Genomic DNA, 23,851 nt, shown 5'->3' with positions numbered 1-23,851 from the left:
GAGAGGGAGCAGAAAGTTTCATTTGGAGGAAAGTGTTGGAGCCCTAAGTTGAAATCAGAAACACAATCAAGTAAACACCCATAAGTTACAAAGACTAATTCTGAAAAACAAAATTTACTAGTCTTTTTTTAATCCCTAACACTAGAAGTAGGTTTTGCTTATCAAATGGGAAATGAAATATTTATAGTAATGAAGAGTATGATAATAATCACTGAAGAAATGGTTTCCCCCTTTCCCACCCACTTTCAGCCCTTATCCCTTCAGAAACTCAGTGGAATAGGAAGATCAGAGTGTTTATAGATAATACATCTAATACAATGAATCTTCTTCTTATTCACTGATACTCCAAACAGTACCATCAAGTGTTGGCTTCCCCTTCATCAAAGACATAGTTGAGCTTTATGACAGTGCTGATGAAATCACCAAGTTCTACAAAGTCGGCAGTGACAATATTGATGCCACTCTCTCCTGGCTTCTGTGTGCGGACCCACTGCATCATGGCAGGAAGAGCTCTGAGAAAGGAAAGAAAAAGAGATGTCACAGAAGGAAAGATATTATTTTTCAAGCTGGCAATCCCCAGGACTTTCTTTAGTTTTCTAACTTACTAAAATAAATGCCCCAATTACAGACACATAATGGAGAAAAAAAAAAACTAAATGGATGATGGTAAATTCTTAACCTCTTAAGTGACTTGCGGGAGAAATACAGTCATCCTTGGAGGGTGGCTTAGATGGTAAAGAGTCTGCCTGCAATGCAGGAGACGTGGATTCAGTCCTTGGGTTGGGAAGAGCCCCTGGAGGAGGAAATGGCTGCCCACTCCAGTATTCTTGCTGGAGAATTCCATGGACAGAGGAGCCTGGTGGGCTATAGTCCATGGGATCACAAAGAGTTGGACAAGACTGAGAGACTAACGCTTTGGAATCCATGAGGAATTGGTTCTAGAAATTCCCATAGATAACAAAGTCTGTGAAAGCCCAAGTGTCTTACATAAAATGAAGTTGTAAAGTCAGTCCTTTTTATCCATGGTGTCTGCATTCATGAATTCAACCAACCCAGGATCGATTTTTGTGGATATGGAACCCAAGCATATGGAGGGCTGGCTGTAGTCACTATATCAGTCAGTATTTGACTCCATCTTTGGAGATCTCAGATGCCATGAGAATTTATAGTGAAATTTCTCCACTAAGAAAGCAACATTCTTGCGCTCATTTCCTAGTTTGGTATGGTGTGATTGCAAACCCTGGAGAACTATGGGTTAGTGAGGTCAAGGATGAGTACATGCACTTAGCAAACATTTATTACAAACCCACTATTTTCAGGAAATGTGCTAGATATTATAAATAGACATACTAGTGAAACTCCCTGCATTTACAGAGTGCATAGTTTGGTGGTAGACAGATGGACAAGGAAGACAATTTTAATATAGTACAATCAGGGCTCATCCTTTAAACTTATTTACTGATCACCTCTTCTATTCCAGACACCATTGAAGCCACTTGAAAAATTTGAGTGAGCATAGCATTTAAAACTATCCACCTATGAGGAGCTTACAGTCTAATAAGGAAAGACAAACCATGAATAATAATCATAAATTAATTACATCATTTGATAGGAAGGAAGAAGCGCTACTAAAATGCAGCAAAAAGGGAAGATTTGAAGTGTGCAGATAGAGAGGAGTGGAGCAGATTGCAACTTAAAATAGGGTGCTTACACAGGTGCATTGACAAGGGGATATTTGTGCAAGGGTTTGAAGGAGACAAGGGAGTTAGTCACATAGATAGCCAGGGAAAGCATTTCAGCTGCTGCCATAGCCTTAAATGGGTAGCAGGCGTAAACTTGGTAAAAGAAAGAGGAGACCATTAAAAGATGAAGTTAGAGGAATAATAAGGAAAGAGGGGGGCAGATGCTGTATGGCACTGTAGGCTATTACAAGGGTTCTGAGTGTTACTTTGAGTGAAATGGGGAGTCTTTGGAAGATCTTGAGCAGCACAGTGCTGTGATCTGACTTAATTACAAAAGATGATTCATCACTTGGAGAGCACAGTGGAGAGAGTCACCTAGCCTCATTTGCAAAATCAGGGAAAAGTTTTCAGAAGAGCACGCCCTGAATGTTGAGAGATTAGGAAGACTTAGCTGGGTGAGGGCGGGAATGGGGGATGGAGGATGATGTGGCATGTTTTCAGACAGAGAAAATAGCATTTCTACATTCATTAACAGGGGTATGGTGTGCTCAGGAGTAGGGCATTTGGACAGACAGATCCAGCTATTAATAAGGATGCAATATCCTACGATAGCACATTGAAGAGAAACCACTATGACTTAAGCAGGCAGGAAGGGAGGTTGAGAACGGCATAAACGAACCGAGGTCTTAGAGGTAGCAGTGCAACAACAATGGAAGAATGAGGAAGCCCATGTGAACGTTAAATTCCTCGATGGAGAGAGAAGGAAAGATACAGAGGTGTGTGTGGAGAGATCATGATGAAGTTAAGAATCTCAAAGAAGCTATAAAATTTAAAAAAGCCTCAAAGTTCTGGAGAAATCAGAAGGGACCAGAAGACAGAAGGTTTTCAGAATGGAAAACGACTTAAAGCTGTTAACCAGGGAAATAATATGCTTAGATTTGTGATTCAGAGAGTGTCGTTTGCCTTCAGTGTGAACAAATGAAGAGAAGAAAGCAAGACTAGGATCAGAGCTAACAACCAGAGAGCTGTGGAAGGAATCTAGACCAGAGATAATGGGAACTTACATTGCAGTGGCCACAATAAATATATTTGAAAGGAACTAAGGAGAAAAGGTGGCACTAGTGGTAAAAAAAAATTCACCTGCCAATGCAGGAGACACAGGAGCTGAGGGTTTGACCCCCTGGGTGAGGAAGATCCCCTGGAGGGGGAAATGGAAACCCACACCAGTACTCTTGCCTGGAGCATCCCATGGACAGAGGAGCCTGGTGGTCTATAGTCCATGGGGTTGCGAAGAGTTGAACATGACTGAAGTGACTAAAGACACACACACACAGTGAGATAAAAGGATAACATTTGACTGGTGTGGGATTGGATATGATGGAGATAAAGAAAGAGGCCATGAATGATGCCTAGATTTCTAGCAGTATTCTGGCAGGTGAGCATCATCTACTAATTTTGGAAGGCTAGGATTGAAGGTTTCCCAGTGGATGTACTAAGTTCAGTCTGAGACCTGTTGATTCTGAGATGACTTTGGGACACATGAATTGAGATTCAATTGATTAAATACACGTCTAACATTCAGGACACAGAGCTGGTCAAGGACCATCACATAAAAATAAAAGAGCTATGAAAGTGGATAAAATTACCTGGGAAGATTGTATAGAGAAGGACGAGAAGAGGAAATCTGAATGTCAGCCACATGGGCAGAAAAGTTGATTCAGTTAAAAAAGGGAGAATTAGATGTAGAAGCAGGATGAAAATCAGGAGCATATAGTATCATGAAATCGGGAGAAAAGAAAGTCATGCTCCTTTTGGTTTGTGAGGTTGAAGTACAGAATGTAATACAGTGCCTTTATCCAGATCTCATAAAGCACATCTAGCCGAACTTGACCCATCCAGGAAAAACTGAAATAACTGCCTTGGACTACATTAATCCTGCGGGTAGTACCTTAAAAATTCTGATCCATGTTTTCCAGCATTCACCTTTGCTTATCAGATACAGATGGAGGAGAACCCAAAGAGTGCTGCTAAAAGAGGGTAGCATGGACCTATGGCCGTCAGAAAATAGACTGGCAGGTGGAGGAAGTTGGTCTTCAGAGCAACAGTTTCTGAAGGGAATTCTATCTTGAATTAAAAACTGTGGGTCCCTAGAGAACAGACACAGGGGTATTCAAATTCATCAGAGAGACAGATGCTATGGCTGTGTGTGCAGCCACTCAGGTTTGAATTCCATTACTTTCTCTTCTGGGCTTGCTCGGGCAGATGGCATATCTCTGTTGTGAACACAGTATCACCTTGGTATTTCAGAAAAAGCAGACACTCTTTAGGAAAAGTATCAAACCAGTCCATTTCCTGGGAAGATGGTTGCTTAGCAGATACACTCACCCTGAGAGGAGAGAGGTGGGTAGAAGAGTCATACTGAGGCCAGTGTCCATTCTGTATCAGCTTTAACCGAGTAGCTGGTTTGCCAGATCCCTAGGGTACTAGGTTCGGGAAGGCTCTTGAGCAACAAAATTCCCATCTGAGAACCATGACCATCATGAAAACAGCAACTCAGATGCCTGCTACTGCACTAAGATTGATATTCCTGGGCCTGAATTTAGAATAACTAATTGTTATCCCCATGGAGAGATGTTAGGAGTGCTCTTCTCTGTTTCACTATAAAATAGATTACTTTGAGGATTGATGAAATATCATTTTGGAATAGCTTGTAGTCCTCAGGTGAAATGAGTTTTACATTTAAAATGCCACTTCTCTGAATCATGGGAATAGTTTTCTTTTTCTGTTCAGATATACTTTTCTCAAGTCAATATGATACCAAAAACAAAATAAGCAATAATGCCAAACTGAATCTCAAATACTCAGACGGACTTAAGTAGAATTATGTTAAACAAAAAGACTCAGTGTTTTAGATTAAAACAAATAAATGCTGTTGAAGTTACAATAATTATTTAGAGTGGCATTTCTTAAACTTTTAAAATTCTTTTCCCACCATAGAACCTTTTAAAATATTTTCCTTCCTCACTTTCTTTCTCAATAGTTTTAATACCACAGATAGACTTTAAATATGTTTATATATTGTTTCTTTATTCCTGTACTTTTTACATAGAAAGAGCACATTTTTTATTTGCCCTCATGAGAATCAATTCTTATATTAGATAAATAAATTGAAAAGCCTACTCTGGTGGTAATAAAATATTGTCTCAATGCAATAATTTTCACTGTATAAGACAAATTGGTTAACAAAGACCTACTATATAGTACAGGGAACTCGGCTCAATACTTAATAATCTAAATGGGAAAAGAATTTGAAAAAGAATAGATGCATGTATATGCATGGGCTTCCCAGGTGGCACTAGTGGTAAAGAGCCCATCTGCTAATGCAGGAGATATACAGAAGACAGGGGTTTGACCCCGGGGTCAGGAAGATCCCCTGGAGGAGGGCATGGCAGCCCACTGCAGTATTCTTGCCCGGAGAATCCCATGGACAGAGGAGCCCAGCAGGCCACAGTCCATAGGGTAGCAAACAGTAGGACACGACTAATGAGACTTAGCACACAAATGTATAACTGAATCAGTTTGCTGCTATATACCTGAAACTAACAAAACATTGTTAATCAACTATACTCCAATATAAAATTTAAAAAAATTAGAGAAAAAGCAAACTGGTTAAACTTTACTGTTTTAAAATCACCCATTCATTTATTTGGAATTCCCTGATAGTTCATTTGGTAAAGAATCCGCCTGTAATGCAGGAGACCCAGGTTCAATTCCTGGTTCAGGAAGATCCACTGGAGAAGGGATAGGCTACCCACTCCAGTATTCTTGTTCTTCCCTTGTGGCTCACCTGGTAAAGAGTCTGCCTACAATGCGGGAGACCTGGGTTCGATCCCTGGGTTGGCAAGATCCCCTGGAGAAAGGAAAGGCTACCCACTCCAGTATTCTGGCCTGAAGAAGTCCATGGACTGTATGGTCCATGGGGTTTCAAAGGATCGATCATGACTGAGCCACTCTCACTTTCATTCATTCATTCAACAAAGATATATTGTACCTGCGGAAGACAGTGTTCTAGGTATAGCTCCTTAGAGCATTTTGGGGTTTGAACCTTTCTCACCTCTCTCTAAGAAAACATTGCTGTAGCCCTGCCCCCACACTCTTCTTCTGGGACTTTGCTACACTACAGTCACAATAACCTTTCTCAGAACTGAGTGCATTATTCTTCTACATGAACAAATGCAGTCTCCTCTCATCTAGAGGATACACTCAGTTTTGAATCAGTCAGGGTGAGTCCCTGCAGCCTCCCTCACACACTCACCACACACACACCTCTCTTCAGCCTCTGGGCTAATTTGTTCTCTGGTAATACTGAAATTCTTGTGTGTTCTCCCAAACACATCCTGTGGTTTCATGCCTCAGTTTTTTTTCAAGACTTCTATCTGTGTGAAATACCATTCCTTCTTCAGTACCCTTCCTGGTCTAACTTTCACTTGCCCTTCAAGACTTGGCTGAGGCAGTATTTCCATCCTTTCAGTTCAAATCTGGGTGAAGAGCTCTCTTCTTGAAGCTTTATATTCCTCAAGCACAGTCTGTAACTACACATTGCACATGGCATTCAGATTTTCCACTTCCATGCCTATTTCTATCAGTGCTTGCACCCTTTTCAAAAAAACAAAAATCATATCATAGTCATCAATAGATCCTCTGTACCTACCACAATCCCTGGAACCCAAAAGGAAAACAGCACATTTATTGAACTCAGATATTGAACTAGAAATCCTGGTCCCAGCTGTCTCAAAGTCCAACAAGCAAAGTGAATGTGAACCAATCAGGATAATACAACATGGCACAACAGACATGGACATAGGAGCCTATGGAAGCATGAAGGTAAAATAATTTATTTCACTTGGAGGAATTTAAGGAATGCATCACAAAATAGGTGACACGTTGAGCTTGGTCAAGACTCTTTAGATAAAGAAACCAAGTATTTCAAGAAAAAGGAACAGCACATCCAGTCGAACATGGACTGAAGTAGATCACCAGAACTTAGTTGTGTAACTCAAACTTTGTACATTTTAATCATTACGTCTTCATTTCTCCACCTCTCCAGCTCATGGTAAACACCATTCTATTCTCTGCTTCTATGAAACTATTTTTTGATTCTACATAGAAATGAGATTATACAGTATTTATCTTTCTATGTCTGGCTTATTTCACTTAGCATAATGCCCTCCTAACAAAACAATACTGTATCGTAAAATTTGCTAAGAAGGTAGATTCTATGTTAAGTACTCTTACCACACATATACATAAAAAATAATAAAAATAATAAAGGGTGCAGGAGGAAATTTTGAGAGGGGATGGGTATGTTTATGGGCTTAACGGTGATGGTTTCATGGGTATACATACTTATCTCCAAACTCATCGAGTTATATACATTAAATATGCATACCAATTTTATCTGTCTATCAGACCTCAATAAAGTGCTTTTTTTTAAAAAAATATATGGGTATGAAAAAGATGGCATGATTAAGAAGGATGAGGTGACGAGAGAGTAGGTGCCACGGTTTGGGAACAGTAGAAGGGGTGACTGGAGAAGGGGAGGAACAAGAAGGTGTTTGGGTCAGATTGTTTGGGGCCTCCTTTGACCTGTGGCATCAGAGCTTCCCCTTACATGCTCTCAGGTTTGTTCTTGATTTCGTCCAAAGAAGAGTTCTTTGATTTTCTCATGCAAAGAAGAATTTAATATTAATTCCATAGTAAGTCTACTGCCTAATGACACTGAAACTAGCATTCAAGACCTCAGGAATTTTCCTTAGGAAGTTCTCAGATTGCTATGAGATTTTGAAAAGCCCTCATTCACTCATTCATTCATTTATTCACATTAGCTCCACCATTATAACCAAAAAGTTGCTAGCAGAAATTTGAATAGCATTCACTAATATTATGAATGAAAATATTTCTTAGTGAAATTATGCAGCCTGAAGAGACGACTAAATTCTTTTTGAATCTGTATGTTAATATTTCAGGATCTATTTATGGAATAGTCTCTTTTGGTTTCCTATAGTCACATAGAAAAATGTGACTATGCAGATATTGCAGTGCTGTCTTTTAAATGTCTTTTTCTCAATCGCCCATTTTCATAGATTCTGGATTTATACTGTGGATTTACACTGTTTATTCATAAGACCTTACTGACTACCAGGAGGATCACATCACTTTAAGATAAATAAAAATATAAATAAAATCATAGTCCTAGTGTTAAACATAGAGCCAGACTGTTTCTGCTCAAGTCTCAGCATCAGCATTAATAATGAGCAAGTTGCCATCTATCAAATGGGCATATTAATGAGGATTGAAGTAGTTAGTGCATTTAAAGTGCTTAGATGAATGCCTAGCTCTCTATAAGTGGCAATGTATTGAATATTCACTGAATTACAACCAAGGCAATGCTCTGCTCCACAGTCTCAAAGAAGCAAGTCAGCAGGGAATTCCGAGAGCAGCATTCAGCCACAGTACAAGGGGATATAAAAATGAGCCTATGGGGATTTTTTCCCCCCCAACATTCACCATTTTCTAATAATGACAGAAAGCAGGTGGGGGAGATGGCCTGGTGTAAAAGGGCAAGACTGGTGATGAGACTTGAGGGAAGTATCCTTGGAAGTGCTTTTTTGGGGGCACATAATTATTGGAAAAAAAACAAAGTACACTTTCCCCATCATAGATTCTAATTTAGGTTAGCAAAAGAACAGATCCAGAACCAAAATTTGGTACAGGAAGCCTCACGGCTCTTCTCCGGAATATGGAGCTCTCCTGAGGAAAGGCATCTTCAAACAGATTGCAGGCTCCTTAGATATAGGCAAGTCTATAGGAATCAGAAAACCTTCCTCCAAGGAAGCAACAGGAAGGGGGCAATGTGGGAGCCAGAGGTCTTCTGATGTGCTGGCTTTGAGAACTGATTTTGAAAAGACTTAAAGGAAAAAATGAAGAAATTGGAGGTGCTAAGTTCAGTAACCCTCGATGCACTGACCTTGACTTATTAATTCATGTGAGCTTCCTATTTAGGGTGCTTCAATCGCTGCTTTTAGCACAAAGATAAAAATTTTTAACTGTTCTATTGGCTCTGAACAATGGCCAGCTGTTCCTGTGGTTTCATTTCTGTCACTCTTCCCCCCACTGAATTCTAGACACATCCTCAGTCCTGCTTATCTTGACCAGACTAATTTTCCCCAGGGAATTTTGTAAATGCTGTTTGATTGTTGTTAGTTTGCCATTTTGTTGTCGTTTTTTTTTTTTTCACCAAGAATACCTTATCTTTCCTGCCTCTTCACTTGATCAACTAACTCACTTCTCTTTCAGGAGATAGTTTAAATGTCACTGCTTCAAAGCACTAGACAAAATTGCAATTATATTTATGTGTTTGATCAATACCTCTCTCCGATTGGACAGCAATGACTTTGAGGACAAAGATTCTTTGGTTTCCTACTGTTGTAGCCCAGGTCCTTAGCAAAGCACCTGACATAGACTAAATACTCAAGAAACACATATTGAATAAATAGGTTTTATTTTTAGAAATATCTTTCAAAGGATAAAGTTTATTAGAATTAAACTTAATCAGATTTCTTTATGTACTATCAATTTATTATTAAATTATTCGTTTTAATTTCTTATCATTTAATTAGATTTAAATGTGTTAGGAATCCATGTCAAATTCATATTCAAGTGTGTGTATGTGCGTGTGTGTGTATGTATGTGTATACATAGTACTTTTACAACAAATGCATTTTATATATACTACTCTTCTAAATTCTCTATACTTCTGTATTTTGTGGTTATGAACGAACAGTTATGGATAATAAAACACATGCATCTTTCAGTGAATTTTATTAGAATATATTTAAGTTTTGATGAAATGTTTCTTCTGTTGAAATGAATAGAATCTCTGAATTAAATTATTAATTTTTACAGAAAGTAAAGGAAATGGCAACCCATTCCAGTTTCTTGCCTGGATAATTTCATGGACAGAGTTTGGATGGCTACTGGCCGTGGGGTTGAAAAGAGTCAGACACAACTGAGTGACTAATACACACCCACACACACACACACACACACACACACACCCACACACCATTTTTACAGAACTCTCTGATGCTCTTGGAAATAAAGATTACAATGAAAATGTCAGAGCCTTGTTACTGCCTTCCCCAAACCCAGCCTCTGCTGAGAAATGGAGGCCTCCCTGATCTGCAAAGTTTAGAATAATGATAACAGGTCTTTCTTCCCCTGGGCAACTGAGTCACCCAGGACCAACTAATTAAAATCAAGTTGGACATATTTTAAAATGTGATTTCTTGTCAATCTGGCCATTTCTAAAAGCTCAGAAATTTCACTTGAAAATGTAAAGAGAAAGATGAAGCAAAAATAAACTCTTTCCCCAAAAGGTTGGCATTTCATGCACTGAATCATACAGCGATAAAAGGCAAGGCCTTTGCATCTGTAAGTTTAAATCCCAGAAAGGGCTTCAAAACAACCTCAGGTAGACATTTCATGCAAAGATGGGAACAGTAAAGGACAGAACCGGTACGAACCTAACAGAAGCAGAAGATAATAAGAAGAGATGGCAAGAATAAACCAAAAAACTATACAGAAAAGATTTTAATGACCCAGATAACCATGATGGTGTGATCACTCACCTAGAATCAGAAACCCTGGAGTGCGAAGTTAAGTAGGCCTTAGGAAGTATCACTACAAACAAAGCTAGTGGAAGTGATAGAACTCCAGCTGAGCTATTTCAAATCCTAAAAGATGATGCTGTGAAAGTGCTGCAATCAATATGCCAGCAAATTTGGAAAACTCAGCAGTGGCCACAGGACTGGAAAAGGTCAGTTTTCATTCCAGTCCCAAAGAAAGGCAACACCAAAGAATATTCGAACTACTGCACAATTGCACTCATCTCATTCGATAGCAAAGTAATGCTCACAATTCTCCAAGTGAGGCTTCAACAGTATATGAACTGAAAACTTCCAGATGTTCAAGCTGGATTTAGAAAAGGCAGAGATCAAACTGTCAATATCTATTGGATCATTGAAAAAGGAAAAGAGTTCCAGAAAAACATCTACTTCTGCATTGTTGATATGCCAAAGCCTTTGACTGTGTGGATCACAACAAACTGGAAAATTCTTGAAGAGATGGGAATACCAGATCACCTTACCTCGCTTTTCCTGAGAAATCTGTATGCAGGTTAAGGAGCAGTAGTTAGAACTGGACGTGGAACAACGGACTGGTTCCAAATAGGAAAAGGAGTATGTCCAGGCTGAATATTGTCACCCTATTTATTACTTCTATGCAGATTCCCTGGGTTGGGAAGATCCCCTGGAAAAGGAAATGGCAACCCATTCCAGCACTCTTGCCTGGAAAATGTTATGGACAGAGGAGTCTGGTAGGCTACAGTCCATGGGGTCACAAAGAGTCAGACACAACTGAGCGACTGAACTGAACTGAGACAGACAGGTGTGTCTCAGAGACAGTAACCTGCGTGAAGGACACATGAGCTGCTATCACACCAGGAATATCGGAGGACTGAGAGACCCTCGCTTTCACCCTAACCATCCAAGCTGCTTCCGGTTTTCAAAGGGACAGATTCCAAGTCCTCAAGAAGACAGGGCAACCATCTCCCCTCCCTCCCTTGCCTGGAAGCTTGTTAGTTTAATTTGATTTTGTGTTTGTTTAACAAAAAGTAATGCAGTTAAATCAAAGCAAAAGATGCCATCCGTTTCCTTTGATGATGGCAACTGGAGCCCTTTTTTATTACGGCAAGGAAGAAAACCGCTAAAAAGCCATTTTCAATTAAAATAAGATCATATAAACTGCAAGAAGATGGGCGTTTAGAGTTCCTAAAGTGTGCTGTGTCCTCAGGCGCATCGTTCACTCCAGTCCCTGTTTCAGAAGGAGTCATAAACCAGAAAAATGAATGTGAGCATGGTCAGCCCTTGATGGAGCCCCAGCTGCCAGGGGAATATTCTGTCTGCTGATTTTCTAAAGGAGAGAAGGAAGAAAGAAAGCTTTGTACACTCTAAACAAAGAGTTCCTTCAGTGTATTGACAAGATTTAGATTGCCAGGAGGCAGACAGTGGGTTTTCTTTCAAGGGTAGTATCTCATATAATGAAGACTTGTGTGTGGGATCAAGTGTTCTCACATCACAGACTTTTCCTGGGAACCACATAGCCCCTCACTCAGCGCCAATGCTTGGGGAATTCAGGGACTCAAAGCTCAGAAAAGATTTACTTTATTTAAAGTTTACAGTTTCTATTTATTGGCACCCGCCTGTCCTTTCTCCTCTTTGGAAAGATTTCCATTTGCAAAGAAAAAGCTGCAGCTGAATTGGTGCAGAAAGGAAGTTTTACCATTTCTGATTTTGCCTGGAACAAATACATCAAGGACTATCCCGTCTTGGGATTCCAGGATCTCAGGATAGCAGAGATAGTAATGCCAAAAGCCACGAAAGAAATTGGTCACCCATGAACTGTGGTCACACACATTCACTGAAATGTTGCCCTTTACTATTGGCAGAATCATTTTTATCAATTCAGACTTACTATTGACTATTTGTGGTTTATTGGAAGTTCTAGTGGAATTCTGTATGCTTTTAATTTTAACAATGGAGACATGTTATTAGTTATAAAATGTACATTTATTAAGAGAAGATGGTCTCTGTGAGGGGAAATGGTATACAAGACTACTTTCTAAAACTGAAGTGTAGCTGCTGTATGATATTATATGTTACAGGTGTACAAAATAGTGATTCACAGTTTCTAAAGGTTATGCTCCATTTACGGTGGTGGTTTAGTCACTAAGTCATTTCCAACTCTTGCCACCCCCTGGACTGTAGCCCTCCAGGCTTCTCTGCCCACAGGATTTCCCAGGCAAGAATACTAGATTCAGTTTCCATTTCCTTCTCCAGGGAACCTTCCCAACCCAGGAGTCAAACACATATATCCTGCATTGCAGGTGGATTATTTATCAACTGAGCCACCAGGGAAGCCCAACATCCATTTATAGTTATTATTCAACAGTGGCTACATTTCCTGTGTTGTACAATCTATCCTTGTAGCTTATATTATACATAATAGTTTGTACTTCTTCCTTTCCTACCTCTATATTGCTCCTCTCCCCTTCCTTCTCCCCACTGGTAGCCACTAGTTTGTTCTCTAAATCTGTGAGTCTGCTTCTTTTTTATTACATCCAGTAACTTGTTGTGTTTTTCAGATTTTATACACGAATGAAATCATACAGTATTTGCCTTTCTTTGTTTTATTTACCTCACTTAGCACAATACTCTTCAAGTCCATCCAAGTTGTTGCAAATGGCAAAAATTGCATTCTTTTTCATGGCTGAGTAGTATTTAGTTTCATCAAAAAGGACAGAAATGGAAAGGACCTAACAGAAGCAGAAGAGATTAACAAGAGGTGGCAAGAATACACAGAAGAATTATATAAAAAAGGGCCTTAATAACCTGGATAACCATGATGATGTGGTCATTCACTTAGATCCAAACATCCCGGAGTCTGAAGTCAAGCAGACCTTAGGCAGCACTACTATGAACCAAGCTAGTGAAGGTGATGGAATTCCAGTTGAGCTATTTCAAATCCTAAAAGATGATGCTGTGAAAGTGCTGCACTCAATATGCCCGCACAATTGGAAAATTCAGCAGTGGCCACAGAACTGGAAAACGTCAGTTTTCATTCCAACCTCAAAGAAGGGCAAAGCCAAAGAATGTTCAAACTATTATACAATTGCACTCACTTCACATGCTAGCAAAGTAGTTCTCAAAATCCTTCAAGTTAGGCTTCAGCAGTACATGAACTGAGATCTTCCAGATGTTCAAGCTGGATTTAGAAAAGGCAGAGGAACCAGAGATCAAATTGCCAACATTCATTGGATCATAGAAAAAGCAGTATTATTTGAGATAAACATCTACTTCTGCTTCATTGACGATGCTAAAGCCTTTGACTGTGTGAATCACAACAAACTGTGGAAAATTTTTCAAGACATGGGAATACCAGACCCCCTTACTTGCCTTCTGAGAAATCTGTGTGAAAGTCAAGAAGCAATAGTTAGAACTGGATGTGGAACAATGAACTTGCTCAAAATTGGGGAAGGAGTATATCAAGGCTGAATATTATGACCCCGCTTTTGTAACTTCTATGCAGAGTATATCATGCAAAATGCTGGGCTGGATGACTCATAAGCTGGAATCAAGATTGCCAGGAGAAATATCAGCAACCTCAGATTTGCAGATGATATGACTCTAATGGCAGAAAGTTAAGAGGGGCTAAGGAGCCTCTTGATGAGGGTGAGAGAGGCGAGTGAAAAAGCTGGCTTGAAACTCAACATTCTACAAAGGAAGATCGTGCCATCCAGTCCCATCAGTTCATGGCAAATAGAAGTGGGAAAAGTGGAAGCAGTGAAAGATTTTCTTTTGGGGGGCTCCAAAATCACTGCAGAAGGTCACTGCAGCCATGAAATTAAAAGATGCTTGCTCCTTGGAAGGAAAGCTATGACCAACTTAGACAGTATATTGAAAAACAGAGACATCGCTTTGCCAACAAAGGTCTGTCTCATCAAAGATATGGTTTTTCCAGTAGTCATGTGTGGACATGAGAACTGGACATAAAGAAGACTGAGTGCCAAAGAATTGATGCTTTTGAACTGTGGTGCTATAAAAGACTCTTGAGAGTTCCTTGGACTGCATGGAGATCAAACTAGTCAATTCTAAAGGAAATTCAGTCCTGAATATTCACTGGAAGGACCAATGCAGAAGCTGAATATCAAATACTTTGGCCACCTGAAAGAAAATGCTGCCTCACTAGAAGAGACCCTGATGCTGTGAAAGACTGAGGGCAGAAGGAGAAGGGGGTGACAGAGGATGAGATGGTTGGATGCCATCACTGACTCAATGGACTTGAGTTTTAGCAAACTCTGGGAGATAGTGAAGGACAGGGAAGCCTGGCTTGCTGCAGTCGATGGGATCACAGTTGGACAAGATTTACGGAGTGGACAACAGCAATGACATATTCCGTTGAATACACACCACATCTTCTTTATCTATCCATCTGTAGAGACTCTTGATGATGAAATCCTGAAAACTATCGGTCCTCATTATGTTCATATATTCCCTCTCAGTTTTAATAAATTTTACTGGGTACCAAGCATGTGGCATTTGCTGAGGTGGGTACAGGGATGAATCCAACATAGTCCCTGCCTTAATTATGGGACTAATTCTGGAAATACCTGAATTGGTATGAATAGAAATTGCTTAATTGCTCTGAATAGACTTGCTTGAAAACATTGGACAATAATGTCAATGTAGGCTCTTTCAGCCTCACAAACTGGCTGCTGGCCTGTTTCTTAGCACACTTTACAATTCCAAATGGAAATATTCTATGGAATCTTATAAATTCATAAGGCTAAGTAAGGACTACTCTTTAAGGATTCATAATTGAGTTAAGTGAGTATTTATTAAGTTTTGATGCTGCTGCTGCTGCTAAGTCGCTTCAGTTCTGTCCAACTCTGTGAGACCCCCATAGACAGCAGGCCACCAGGCTCCTCCTTCCCTGGGACTCTCCAAGCAAGAATACTGGAGTGGGTTACCATTTCCTTCTCCAATGCATGAAAATGAAAAGTGAAAGTGAAGTTACTCAGTCGTGCTGACTCTTAGCGATCTCATGGACTGTAGCCTACCAGGCTCCTCGGTCCATGGGACTCTCCACGCAAGAGTACTGGAGTGAGTTGCCATTTCCCTCTCCTCAAGTTTTGATGAACTGCCTATAATCAATACAGTGGCAGTAGAAAGAACAAGAGCTTTAGAATTAGACAGAACCTTGTTTAAGTTACAAATAATATGTGACCTTGAGAAAGGCTGTGTAATCTCCTGATCCTCAATTTCTTCTCTGCAAATGGGGATAGAAATGGTATGTAAATCCTAGGATTTTCACAAGAATAAAACAAAGCAACACAAGATGGACAGGTGGTAGAAAATAGAGGTTAAGAGAGAGGACTTTGAAGAAGACTGAGTTCATATCCTGACACTCTCATTTCCGTTTGTGTAACTTTAGTCAAGTCACTTAAACTTTTCTAGCTTCAGCTTCCTCATTTGTGAAAGAGAATAAAAAGAGTAAATTAAGTGAAAGTGTTAGTCACTTAGTCGTGTCTGACTCTTTGAGACCCTATTTTCTTTGTAGCCTGCCAGGCTCCTCTGTCCATGGGATTTTCCAGGCAAGAATACTGGAGTGGGTGGCCATTTCCTTCTCCAAGAAGCATAAATTAATGTGGAGGTTAAATAGAACAACATTAAAAAAAACACTTAATGTAATACGAGATATAAGAACTCAATAAATGATGGCTGTTACTTTATTCTTAGTGTTCATGCTTGAAGTAACTAGTACACTGTAGACTGTAAATAAAAGTTAGCAAACTTCATTTTTCCTACTTTTAGATTGTTGAAGGCAAATGACTGGAAAAGTTACTCAGTGCATAAATGTATACTGCCTGTTGAGAAGAGTTGCCCAGATACTCCTTTTCAGACTGAGAGTACTCATCTCAACAAGTGCTAGGAATGTTGTTTACTATCAGCTCTCAGCTGAGTTTCTGCCTGAGAATTGCCCGCTGCTAAAGAGCTAATCATACCAGTGTGGCCTTGACTATGACTGGTACGACCAGTCAAGTCGTACACCCTCTCTGGGGACAACCAGCATCTAACAACTTTGGGAAGGGTGCAATATAAGCACTTGCCTTAAGGTAGGACAACTCAGAAGGTTCATCCCAGCTCCAGAGGTTCCTGTAGGCTTCGCTAAGACCTTGTGGTGATGGTATCAAAGCCCAGCTCTCCATCTACTCAATCCTCTTCCCTTCACTTGCCCATAGGCATGGATTCCAAGGGAATGCCAGAATAAAAGCGCACATAAATCTCAGAGAATTAGGGTCTATTTCTTGGGAAATGTAATCTCTAAGCCTACTGTTTAGGTGGCAAGAAATTCTGCAATCAGTAGACTTTCACCCAAATAAGAATCAGGGGTAGACTTTGGTAACCTTAAGGAGAGAGAGAAACTAAAATTACATTTCCACTTCTCTCAATCAAACAGGGTAGGTCTTAGGCTGGTTTGAGGGGAATCCTTTGGAGGCAGTATGGGAGAGGATCATCTCAGGAAAGCTTCCTTTATGCTTAGGGCCATGTACTGTGCAGAGTCATGCGGAACCTTTACATCCTCTGGCACAGCAGAAAGGCCACCAAGTCTAGACTACTTATAAATAGTGACCACATAGTCTTACATCAGTCACCTGTTAGGATTTCCCTCTGGATACCATTATGCTAAGAATAATGTATCAAAAGCTCAGAAGATCTAAACTTACTTCTAAAGAAAACAGTTGTTATGGTCAGTCTAATGGGAGAGTTTTTCAAGTCCAAATTGCCCAGCAGAAGCTGGGGTGGGGGGCAAGGTGGTATTTATTACATTATTGCAACCTTTTGTGTATTGTACTTCATGCATCTCCATGTCCCTGACATCTTCTTTCAAAGATGAATGTAGCATCCAAATCAGATGTTCAATTTTTTTTAAAGTCAAATTCAGAGATTTTTCATTTCTTAGAGAAAATGCTAACAGGCAGAATGAACACAAACAGAATTTAATTTGATCATAACATCACAGGTGCTAATGTGTCAGTGTGCCTATGGACCCATGTAATCATGCATAATTATGAGGGGGTGATTTCTTTGGCCTTTCCCTTTAAATCAGTGACAACTGCAGGTGCAAAGGGTAGAGGAATATGTCATTTGTTCTGCAAGAGAATAAGATTCATTATGCTGTTAATTCTATAATTTCCTCCTGACAGCGGTCTTACAAAGTCAGAGTCTTTTAATAGTACCAAAAGAGTGCAAAATCTTGAGTCAATTAGTCTGAGAAGAGTGTTTTCCATTGTGTTATCTATTGGTTATGCTTTTGGGAACTTGTGTTACCTGACACTTTAAAAATACTCTGCTTTAGTATTCTTTCACGACATGGAAAATTCCTAGGAACTTAATAACATACAATGAATATTGCCAAACCATATTGGTGCCATATATGTATCTTATTTGTTAATGTACTGCCCTTTTCCTTGTATATTTCCTCTTTGCCACATTTAGAAAAGCACCAGAGGATATCCAGTTTGAAAATATCCTTAAGATGTTCATAATCAGTGACCACATTCTCTAAAAATATGTTACCCAGACAGAGTTCCATGGTACAATACTTCATAAGCTAAATGAAAGACATTCTTAAGACAAAAAATACTCTTTGGGTAGCATAAATTTAGGTGATATTAAAGCCTGTTTGATGTTCACAATAGACATAGTAGCATATTAAGCATATTACCATGCTAAGGACATGGAGATGTTATTGAAATAAGAATGTATTTCTCTATTATCAAACTGGCATTTTCCAAACCTATTTGACCCAAGAATAGTCTCAAAACTATTAACACACAGGCATGCACACACAAACACACGTTTTTTGTTTCTTCCCAGAAACCATCAAGAGACATCTACCATTCCCAATGTTCTACAAAACACTGTTCTGGAATTATTGTAGGAGAGCATCCTTTTCAAAGGCTCAACTCTGATGTATATTTCAGGGACTTGAAATTCTCACAGCCTCCTAAGTCACACCCTCCCATCTTTTGGCCTGCTCCCACTATTAGAATTCTTTCTGACTACCCACTAGTCTTTCTTCAGTTCACCCAGAACAAGATTATCCCTCTGTGACATGGTATTCCTTTAAATATTTGGAAATGATTGGAATCCTCCTGCTCCATTATCTGTATCTGCCCTTCTCCATCTTTAACATCTCATTTTCTTTCCTTTAGATGATCAATTAAGAACTTTCTTATGGTCCTTTCACTCCCTTCAGAACATTTCACTTTGTCTATACTCCCTCCAAAAGAGGTACTTCTGGAAAATCACGCGATTTTCTAACTTGGGTAGAGAGTATCACAGAGTATCTCCACCCTTATTCTGGGTACTATGGCTCTCTTATTACCACCTAAGATTCTTTTGACTGTTTCTCTATTCATGTTTCCCAGTCATTCCATCATCATCTTTTGGGAATTCTTTAACAGCTTCTTCTGAAGCAAGCAAGAATGTATTAGGCAGTACCCCCTCAAGCTCTGCTTCTAGAAGGGCCAACACCAGGTTGTTTTCTTATGCATTCTTCTTCCTCTTGAGTTCAAGAAATCTCTCTGTCACCAAAAAAGATACAAGTATGCATGAGGTATGGTCCCACTAGAAATGTAAGAAAGGCCTTTAAGAGTTGTTTGAGATTGGATGGTGCTGGAGACTAAAGTATGGCAGCAGATGAGAAATATGGAAGTCTGGATCTTCTAGGAAGTAGCTCCAGCTGGCAGCAGCAATGGTGTGGTCAGGGGATGTTAGACATCCAGGTGAGTCTCCTCTGGGTTGTTTTACAGTAAGGATGGCAATGAATACAGAGAAATATATTTTTCTCTGAAACTTGAAGTCATATATGTATGTAAATATTGGGCCATGTAAATTATCTTACTGCCTGCTTGAGTCTGCACTTAGAGAGTACTGAAGCACGGTCTGGTCAAGTGACATAATGACAACAATGCTGCCCTTCCTCACTGCAGCTTTATTAAGTCATTAATTACCTAGCTATTGATTCTAAAAGTCATTGAGAGTAGCGTGTACCACGTAAAGGGGGAACATTATTTGCAACTGTGTCTGATTATATTTTAGGGCAGCGTTTGACCATGTGGTCCTAAAAGCACATGCTATGCCTTTTTTTCTTGATTAAAATCTCCCTCACATTTATTTAGAATGCAATCAAAATAATACCTAGAAAGGTGAAATAACATGTTCCCTCATGGCAGACCATATCCAGTCCTGGATTATCTTATGGGAGGTTTTTCAGCGTTTGGTCTTTACAAGTTGTTATAGGATTGCTTCTGACTGGAATAGAAGGAAAATTGCTGGCCATAAAGCAGGCCAAAGGAGCCTTAAGGTGGGCACATGTCGAGCTGTTGGAAATTCAGAAAAGAGGCTCTGGTGTGTGTGTGCATGTGTTTTCTGGAACCTCAATTTCCAAAATTCTATAAAGTCACATCTACAGTTGCATTAACTGCATACTTTTATATAGATGCTGCTCTCCTAAATCCTTCTGTCACCAGTACCTCTGTGAGATATCAATAATAAGAGACAGAGACTTCCCTGGTGCTCCAGGGGCTAAGACTCCATGCTCCCAATGCAGGGAGCCCAGGTTCAATACCTGGTCAGGGAACTAGATCCAACATGCTGCAACCAAGAGTTTGCATGCCGTGACTAAAGATACTGCATGTCGTAACTAAGACCCAGCAGCCGAATAAAGTAATAGCCAAATAAATAAATACTAAAAGTAGAAATTAAAAGACTTACTCCTTGGAAGACAAGTTATGAGCAACCTAGATAGCATATTGAAAAGCAGAGACATTACTTTGCCGACTAAGGTCCGTCTAGTCAAGGCTATGGTTTTTCCTGTGGTTATATATGGATGCGAGAGTTGGACTGTGAAGAAAGCTGAGTGCCAAAGAATTGATGCTTTTGAACTGTGGTGTTTGAGAAGACTCTTGAGAGTCCCTTGGACTGCAAGGAGATCCAACCAGTCCATTCTGAAGGAGATCAGCCCTGGGATTTCTTTGGAAGGAATGATGCTAAAGCTGAAACTCCAGTACTTTGGCCACCTCATGAGAAGAGTTGACTCACTGGAAAAGACTCTGATGCTGGGAGGGACTGGGGGCAGGAGGAGAAGGGGATGACAGAGGATGAGATGGCTGGATGGCATCACGGACTCGATGGACGTGAGTCTGAGTGAACTCTGGGAGTTGGTGATAGACAGGGAGGCCTAGGGTGCTGCAATTCATGGGGTCACAAAGAGTCGGACATGACTGAGCGACTGACCTGAAATGAACTGAACTGAAAAGTAGAAGTAGTCTCATTCAGAGAATGCAATGACCAGCAGGCACCACAGTCAGCCTTACATCAAGGTATTTGCCTGCAACTGAATTTTGAAAATGACTGCACAGTGTCCTGAAAACAGATAACATGATCTTATGAAACAACTTAATTAAATAAATAATATACTGAAATATCAAAATTACCCTAGAGGCAACAAAATATATGATATATAATTGATAGTACATATCAATTATCTGAAAGTCATAAAATAACATGAATGCCAAGTGTTCTCAGTCTCTCAGTCCTAGGCTAGAAAGACTGAATGCATTGTTTTCTCCTCTAGACTGGGAACTTGTCTTTCAAACAAATGGAGTCCCAATTTGAAAAGGAACCCACAAAGGAAAGTCACTGGGAAACTGGATGGAAGCCCCTGCAATGGGCACTGTCTCAGAGGGCTCTATGGGCCAGCTTCTCCTCAGTGTTGTGAGCCCTGCCCTCGGGGGACAGGCTAAGACAGAGAAGAATCTTCTCCAAGGTGTAAAAGTCTCTCTGATAAGGAACTGTTTCAGAGGGCCAGTGCTATTTTCAAGTTAAAGAATTAATGAATACTTTTCAACTTAAAGTTGGAATCCATTGGAAAGAACCTAAAGAATGCTGCTTCTAATTTCATTAGGAATTCATGTCTCACTGGAAGTCATTAAATAGAAATTAATTGAAAATATCTTCAAATGTGTGGCTTTCATAGCTACTAATAATAGAATATAGTTTATAACAGGTTTTACTCCTGGTTTTCAGTTCCATTTTAGGGGATGAAAAGGGTTTGCTATTTAAAAAACAAACAGAAACCTTTGATAATATCCACCAAAGTAAGGCATTTTACATAAATGTAAAAGGTGCTGCTGCTAAAATACTCCCCATTTTTGAATGACACTCGTTACTATTTTCATAAAGGTCCATGATGATGATTTACTTTGGTATCTCAGTGGTAAAGAATCTGCCTGGCAATGCAGAATATACAGGAGAGTCTGGTTCAGTCCCTGGGTTGGGAAAATCCCCTGGAGAAGGAAATGGCAACCCACTCCAGTATTCTTTCCTGGGAAATCCCATGAACAGAGGAGCCTAGTGGGCTATGGGGTTTCAAATTACACGTTCATAGGGTTGCAAAGAGTTGAACACGACTATGCACACCTGTTGATCCATGTCTCAGCTACATTGTATGATTACATCTAGCAGAATTGAGTGGAAAACAAAATCAAGATTGACTTGAGAATTGTAAATCTTTGATCCTCAACCTGGCTCCATTACTAAAAGCTATCCATAAAAGACAACAGCATCAATTTCACATCTCTAGTCTGTGACATGGAGAAGGCAATGGCGACCCATTCCAGCACCCTTGCCTGGAAAATCCCATGGATGGAGGAGCCTGGTGGGCTGCGGTCCATGGGGTCATGAAGAGTTGCACACAAGTGAGCGACTTCACTTTCACTTTTTACTTTCATGCATTGGAGAAGAAAATGGCAACCCACTCCAGTGTTCTTGCCTGGAGAATCCCAGTGATGGGGGAGCCTGGTGGGCTGTCGTCTATGGGGTTGAACAGAGTCGGACATGACTGAAGCGACTTAGTAGCAGCAGCAGTCTGTGACATCAATGTCCAGGTTTTCTGCCTGACTATGAAAAAGTCAGTCTTGAAACCAAGGCTGCGAGCCTACTTCAACCATGTCTGCAAATCACCGATTCTTTGTGCAAAGTACAGAATAGAAATAGATTACTCCACCTCAGGGTTATTGGGTAGCTCAGGTATATTCATGACTGTGAACAAATCTCAAAAATGACAACGTGCTCTACAAATTTAAGATTTTCTCATTAAACAAACTATTTGAAATTATGTAAAATGAAAATCCTGCCCTCAGCTGAACTTTTCACTTGTAAATGGGTTGGACTACCATTGAGTTTTCTGTGTTTACTCACCTAACCTGCCTTGGTTATGTAGCAATCCTTTCACCTTATTAGAGGTCATAAAGGATGGCAGAAAATAGTCAAGGCCATGGAAGAAAAGAGTTTCTATCACTATTTTTACATTTCTTGGAGTCTCACCCATGTTGCTGGTCTCAAATGATTAGAATCTAAAATGAAGTTGGAGTCATCTGCTACAATGTACCTGAAGATTATAAACTGAAATTCTAGCCTGATGATTTGAGACCAAGCAACTCAACTGGGCAGCAATGAGGCGCACTCTTAGTCATATTATCTTGCTCAAGATAGTCCACAGTCCACTCAGTTTCTACCATCCACAAGAAGGCTTTCTTCCAATTGCAGTAAATGAGACTTGATTATGTGGTTGAGGTCTGGTGAACTCCTGTCTTCTCATCTATTTACTTAAGAATAAACCTAGGTAGCCAGGAAGAAATCTGTCCATTTTGGAAATGAGGTACTGCAGCAAGCAGATATGACTTGGAAGGCACCATCCCTTACAGAGTAATCCATATATCCTCAGTTGATCAGGGCATGGTAATACCAGGTCGACCAGAGTATAGCACTTTGGGATCATTCTGGCTAATGATGCCATAGTTTTCATTTGCTCCTGTCAAGCCAAATGCTACTGCACACCAGGCACTGTGCTAGGTGACGGACACATCACTCCAGGTGCTGAAGAGTGAGCTCAGAAGAGTATGTGAAGATACGGCCTTAACGTTTGGTTTCTAGTGTAAACCAAACATTGGAACAAAAACTCAAGAAATGGCCCTAGCTTTTCCATCTGTGCAGTAGTTAGATGTTATTAACTCTGTTCACCAAATTCCCTAATGATGGTACAAAAAGTTTGATACCAAAGAGTTTGAGCCAAAAGGTAGCTTGATGATTTAAGATGAAGCTTCCCAAACTATGTTTGTCTAAACATACGATAAAAGATATCCAAAATGGCTTGTACATTTAATGTCAGTACTCTATTACCAATTTTAGCATCTCATTCTTATTTCTCTTTAAAGATATCAATAGTCAACTTATTTCAAAACAGAAGTGAAACACCCTAGTGCAGCATAAAAATAAATGTAAATCAATAGGAAAGAAGTAGCTGATTCATCCCCAAATTCACATATATAAGATTTTGGATTGTAGTTACTTATTTCAATGAGCTGATACCCTTGCTTCACATATAGAAGCACATGAGCAGTGGTGTCCGGCTTTTCTCTT

General features: G+C 39.9%; 1 protein-coding gene across 1 annotated transcript in view; it reads right to left on the bottom strand.

Moving 5' to 3' along the window:
- Positions 1–358: 358 nt before the first annotated feature.
- The window catches only part of PLCXD3 (phosphatidylinositol specific phospholipase C X domain containing 3), a 188,230-nt gene continuing 164,737 nt past the window's right edge, over positions 359–23,851 (bottom strand). The window contains exon 3 of the mRNA XM_068990761.1: positions 359–512. Coding sequence (XP_068846862.1) covers positions 359–512 — 154 coding nt within the window. The remainder of the gene's footprint in view (positions 513–23,851) is intronic.

The sequence above is a fragment of the Capricornis sumatraensis genome, chromosome 18 (assembly GCF_032405125.1).
Source record: "Capricornis sumatraensis isolate serow.1 chromosome 18, serow.2, whole genome shotgun sequence".
Classification (NCBI taxonomy): Eukaryota; Metazoa; Chordata; class Mammalia; order Artiodactyla; family Bovidae; genus Capricornis; species Capricornis sumatraensis.
Note: the sequence above shows the minus strand (reverse complement) of the source record. Positions and strands in the feature narration are given on the sequence as shown.